This window comes from Danio aesculapii, chromosome 19, assembly GCF_903798145.1.
Source record: "Danio aesculapii chromosome 19, fDanAes4.1, whole genome shotgun sequence".
Lineage (NCBI taxonomy): Eukaryota > Metazoa > Chordata > Actinopteri > Cypriniformes > Danionidae > Danio > Danio aesculapii.
The window spans coordinates 539,001-545,000 of NC_079453.1; the positions used below are offsets into that span (position 1 = coordinate 539,001).

Consider the following 6,000-nt stretch of genomic DNA (forward strand, 5'->3'; position numbering starts at 1 on the left):
ACTTGTACATTTAGTTTCTCAGGATTCACAGATCAATCAAAACACCAGCATTTATTTAAAATAGAAATCTTTTATACCATAAAATGTGTTCTTGCTCGTGTGTGTGTGTGTGTGTGTGTGTGTGTGTGTGTGTGTGTGTGTGTGTGTGTGTGTGTGTGTGTGTGTGGTGTGTGAATCTAGTAAATGCACACTGTGTGGACTAGCGTTTTTTCTGTTGTTGCGTGTGCCGAGCTGTTTTCAGACCTGTGTTTCTCCAAATAGGCCAATCGGGTGTCAGCAGGAGACGGTCACTTCAGGGAGCTGATTAGATGACGCTCAGATTAATGCCAGCCTTTGTGTGGAAAAACAAATTGCATTTAATTTCAAGCTGCGCCGTTGCTTCTCCTCCTGCCAGCGCTCTCCAGATCTGCTCTTTTAGACTAGAAATGCACTTCAGTTTTTCACAGAATGCTGAAAGAGTCTGCTGAGTTTTATTTACAGCAGAGATTATATGTTAAAGGTCACAGTTTACACTCAGGTCACACTAGAGTTACTCGTGGTATTGTAAGAACATTGTTGATGTAAAACACAATTTAATTTTGAATTATTAATATATTTTCACATTAAAAAAAAAATCTTATTTAATATTAAATGAATATAATTTATTTACTTATTTATTTATTATTATTAAATATTAAATGTATTATTCATTATTTTAATTGTTTGTTTGTTTGTTTGTTTAATATATAGGTAAATATTAAATAAATATATTATTTTTATTTGTATGTTTATTTATTTAGTTAGTTTGTTCTGTTTAATGTTATGAGACAACACAACTAATCTGGAGAGACTTGTTTTTAAATGCAAATCTTTTAATAAATTCTACAACTTTTAAAGTAAATCGTTCATATTCTTATAATTATTTTTTTAGTTTGCTTTTTATTTATTTATTTATTTAATTTATTATTAATTATTAAATAACATAGTCTTTATTATATTTATTTATTTTATAAAATTTTTTATATTAAATATTAAATGCATTATTCTTTATTTTTAGTTGTTTGTTTAATATTTATTGGTAAATATTTAATAAATGTATTATTTTATTTGTTTATTTAGATTCTTATTAGTTTCTTCTTTTTAATTTTATGAGACAACACATCTAATCTGGAGAGACTTATATATTCTTATACATATTATATATAATTATTTTATTAGTTTGCTTTTTATTTATTTATTTAATTTATTATTAATTATTAAATTATGTAGTATTTGTTATATTTATTTATTTGATTAAAAATAATTTTAATTTAATATTTTTTAAATTAATATTTTTTTTATTTAATATTTAAATACAATTTAATATTAAATATTAAATGTATTATTTATCATTTTTATTTATTTTGTTTGTTTAATATTTATTATTAAGTGTCAGCTGAGTTTTATTTACACCAGAATTAGAATTATAGGTCACATTTTCTTTTAAAAATTTATTTATTTATTATATTTATTTATGTAATATCTATAATTAAATATTAAATACATTTATTATGTTTCCTAGTGATGGGTTGCGGCTGAAAGGGCATCTGCTGCGTAAAGCATATGCTGGATAAGTTGGCGGTTCATTCCGCGGTGGCGACCCTAGATTAATAAAGGGATGAAGCTGAAAAGAAAATGAATGAATTAATTTATTATTCTTTTTTTATTTGTTTGATTTTTGTTTAATGTTTATAAATGTATTATTTTTATTAGTTTGTTTGTTTGTTTTCTTTAGTTAGTTAACTAGTTGGGTAGTTAATTAGCTTCTTCTTCCTTAGCAGAAACAAAAAGTACTCTAAAACCAATGGCTAGTGTTGAACAGAAGAAACTCAAACAGGTTTTCATCAAATGAAGCATGAGTAAATGATGACTTGTTTATTTTTGGGTGAACTAACCCTCTAATGCTGCTTCAGGTAAAGCATCATGCAGATTAGTTTTCATTTGTTGTCATGGTCTGTGTAGGATTATAGTGCAGTGTCACAGGAGAATGTTTACTGTTCTCTCTGCTCATTAGAGCTCGTTTACTGGTCTGGACGAGCATTAGCGCTAATGCCCCTTTTGCTCGTTTAAATAAATAATGTAATAGCCATATTTGGGATTCCTGCTCGGTTGCCATGGTGACCAGGGTTTCGTTTCGGCTGCGGTTCGGCTCGGCGCTAAGAGGTTTTCTGGGAAATCTGAAATGAGTGTTGAAGAGAGGGGGTTTCTGGGTAAAATGTCAAGATGTTCAGATGCAGACTGATTCGTCAAGCTCTTTGATCTGATCTGTGCAGCTGCAATAATTTATGAAGCTTCACATGTACATTATGTAACTGTTGGTATGTTCAGATCTTTGGAAATGCATGGATTATTAATAAATGAAATTAAATGTTAATCATATGCTAAATAAATGCATAATTTAGATTCTTTTCATTCATATTTTGTTAATATAAGCTTAAAAATCATATAGTAAGATATTTTCAGATGCACTCAATGTGTTTTTTTTCAAATAATATAGAAAAATATATAGAAAATGTATAGAAAATATATAGAAATTATTGTTTATAATTTTTTTTTTATAGAAAAAATATTTAATTAAAGAGAATATTAATAACAAAAACAAAAAAATACTGCATAAAATAAAACAAACTCTCTCAAACTATTCTCTCTCTCTCAGTGCCAAATGGCTGTATCTCGGCACTGCTGGGAGATGTTCGTTGCCTTACGCCCCATTCACACGAGGCGTCAGGTTCAACGCTTCCCATTCACTTTGAATAGGTGACGTCAGGCGTTGCCGAACTGCATTGTGGATCCGTCGGTGCCGCTTCAGAGGCGTTGCTCGCTGCAGAAGTTGAGACTTGCTCAACTTTTTAAGCATTGACAGAGGCGTCAGCCAATCAGATCGCAAGTACACCACCTCAGGCAGTGGCCTATTGCTGACTAATTTCATTGGCTGACGCTGCTATGACCATCGCGTCAGCCCCATCTTCAGACATGCCCTCTGTCAAGCGTTGACGCTGAAGCCCTGTGTGAGCAGTGCTGATACACAGTGTGATGAGTGTGATATTGCCTTTATTTATACAAGTATGCCGTCGAACTGTTGTATAAAGAAGAAAATCAAACACGGAGAGTCTGAAAACCCTTTTGTATGAGGAACTACTTTCTTCCGCCATTCATTCACATCTGCAGCTGACGTCAGAACAGCAGAAACCGCTGCTACTTCACCAACATCACTGTTGAGCTAGTGTTGGAGTGATTCTCTAGTGTAATGTCTACAGTGATGACAAAGCAGCTGATTTTGCAGACATTTCAAGATTATAAGACTGAACAGCATGAAATGCCATCAATCTACAGAGATATCCCAGTATTTCTTTGTTGCAGTCGGGATTTCACCAAGATTAACCCTGAAAAAGCCAAAGCAAAGCAAACACTACTGGATAACTGTGGTGTAAATACAGCACTACAACATGCGAAAGAAACAGATTGACTTTAGACTGGCACTTACCTGATTTATAATTATTTTGTTGAGCTCTAGTTTGAAATTTACATTGAGAAAATGGAGCTTTTCTCCCTCTAAGGACTTATGCTGCCTCTGTCGCCATCTTGTGGCGGAACGTCAACAGTCAATTTATTTGACAGGCTGATGGCTGCTGATGCGCTGAATCTCCAAAAGTATGCAAATCTATTTACAGGCTCTGTCCTTATAAATGAACGGCATAATTGCAATCTAAACGACTACATCTCAGCTAAAAAAGCCTCAGAAGTTCACCATGTTGTCCAACAGATGCAATATTTGTCAAACTGTAGTGAGTTTATTCATCTGCTTGGCTCTCTGTGTGGGCGGAGTAATACACAAGGGTGAAGAGGCTGTATGAGTGCTGAAATTACAGAATATCACACACGCTCAGCCAATCAGATTCGAGAACCAGACACAACTGTTGTATAAATACGTGTGTGTGTGTGTGTGTGTGTGTAAATACCTCTTTTGCACAATTTCTTGCACCATAAAATACGTGTCTGTGTTTTATTATTAGTATAGAAAGGTTATTTGTGTCGTTTAAGCATGTGACTACACATGTATAGTTAGATTAGATTATAATTATAGTTTTAAAACCGCTCTCACGTCCAGTGTTGTTCATATTTCTTTTAATATTTATTTATATTACATCATGCTTCTGCGAGACACCTCATTTAGTTTGTCTCTGTATAATGACAAAGTAATGACAGTGTCCGTCTGTGCATATTAATGAGGCAGATGTCCGTCTTACTGCACGCCGGCGTCTGTGCTGTTAATCTGCTGAGGTGAAGAATTGCAGGATTTACTGCTGCTGTTATTTAGTTCAGCGAGGATCAACAGTCGGCCATGATTCGCCTCAGCTTCTCCAGACTCTGCCGCTTTACTGTGCGTCCCGTTTACACCGCGACTGTTGTGTTTTTGTGGCCTGTGTGTGTTTGTATCACTCATCTGTGTGTGTGTGTGTGCGCAGCTGGCCGAGTACCGACAGAGGAAAGCTCAATCTGATGGACAGAAGAAGAAGAAGAAAAAGAGGAAGCCGGAGCTGGAGCCAACTGAGGGAGAGTCTGCGAATACGGTGTTTTCTGTCTCCAAAACTCTGCGCAGTGGAGAAACCGTCACTCATGACCAGACGTACACCATCGAGGTGAGCAGTTACTATACACTCACACACTTCACTATTAGCTTACGTGAGTTAAAGGTGACCTATAATCAGGGTGCAAGTTACAAGGGAGTTTGGGGGGGATTGACCACACAATTAATGCTTGATCCCCCCTGGAAGGACGACAAAACAACATGTATGGGGTCTGTCCTTTAAATAGTGAGAAATAGTTTGCTCTTATCTCTAATATTAAATAATAATATTAATAATAACTAATAGATAATATAAACACATTTGAGCACCCCTGTAACGGTTCATACCATTGTAAATGCATAATCAATCAGTCTATGTGAGAGAATAAAGTCTTAAACCAGCAGATCTAGAGCACCGATGGACACGGTAACCATTCTCAAGACACTTTTCTCCTAAAATAGCTGTTTGTTTCTACGTATAGGCTGAGAGTAAAGTCAAATTAGCTGCATAGTTTGTATAGTTTGACCCATAGTAACCTCTGAAACAGCTAATCAGACGATACTGGAGGTCAGGATACACTAAATATGCCACAATACTGAAAACTTATGCAGTTTTTATTAATAATTTAGATGTAATTTAAATAAATGCATACGTTTGATTCACTGAAGCATTACACAAACTAACATTACTGTTGATTTTGACCCTCCTGATTGTCAATGTCTAATTGGCTCCCTGCCTATAATACCTATTAAAACAGAAAGAGGATATTCAATGGAAGATGATAATGTCTAGAGTAGGCATGGGCTGGTTTAAGACTCCGTATGATAACCTAAGATGAAAATGTGATGGTTTCATGGATTACTGCTCTAAAATATGTTCATTTTAAATGTCTGGGTGAAAAATTTACTGATAAATTATTCATTTTTGAATGCATTAATTAATCAAACAATAATAAAAGTAATAATAATAATGATAATAATGATAAAGCAATACTCGAATAGCAAATATTTACAACACAAAAAACAGTTTTTATATTAATCTTCGTTAATCTTTGCAACCTTCCAGCTGCAACACATCACTGGGAAACACCCATACAGACTCATTCACACACACACACTCTCATTCACTACGGCCAATTTAGTTGATCAATTCCCCTATAGCGCATGTGTTTGGACTGTGGGGGAAACCGGAGCACCCGGAGGAAACCCACACCAACACGGGGAGAACATGCAAACTCCACACAGAAACACACACTGACCCAGCCGGGACTTGAACCAGTGACCTTCTTGCTGTGAGGCGATTGTGCTACCCGTTACCCACCGTGCTATCACTAGTAACTGTAGTTAAATTAAATAATTTCATATTAAATAGTTTATTTATTTATTTATTTGTTTATTTACTTACTAACTTGTAC

The 6,000-nt window shown here is 34.6% G+C and overlaps 1 protein-coding gene across 1 annotated transcript in view; it reads left to right on the forward strand.

Moving 5' to 3' along the window:
- akap9 (A kinase (PRKA) anchor protein 9) overlaps nucleotides 1-6,000 on the forward strand; it is a 121,089-nt gene that overhangs the window by 11,839 nt on the left and 103,250 nt on the right. Inside the window, 1 exon segment of the mRNA XM_056479165.1 lies at nucleotides 4,485-4,658. Within this exon segment, the coding sequence (XP_056335140.1) occupies nucleotides 4,485-4,658 (174 nt within the window).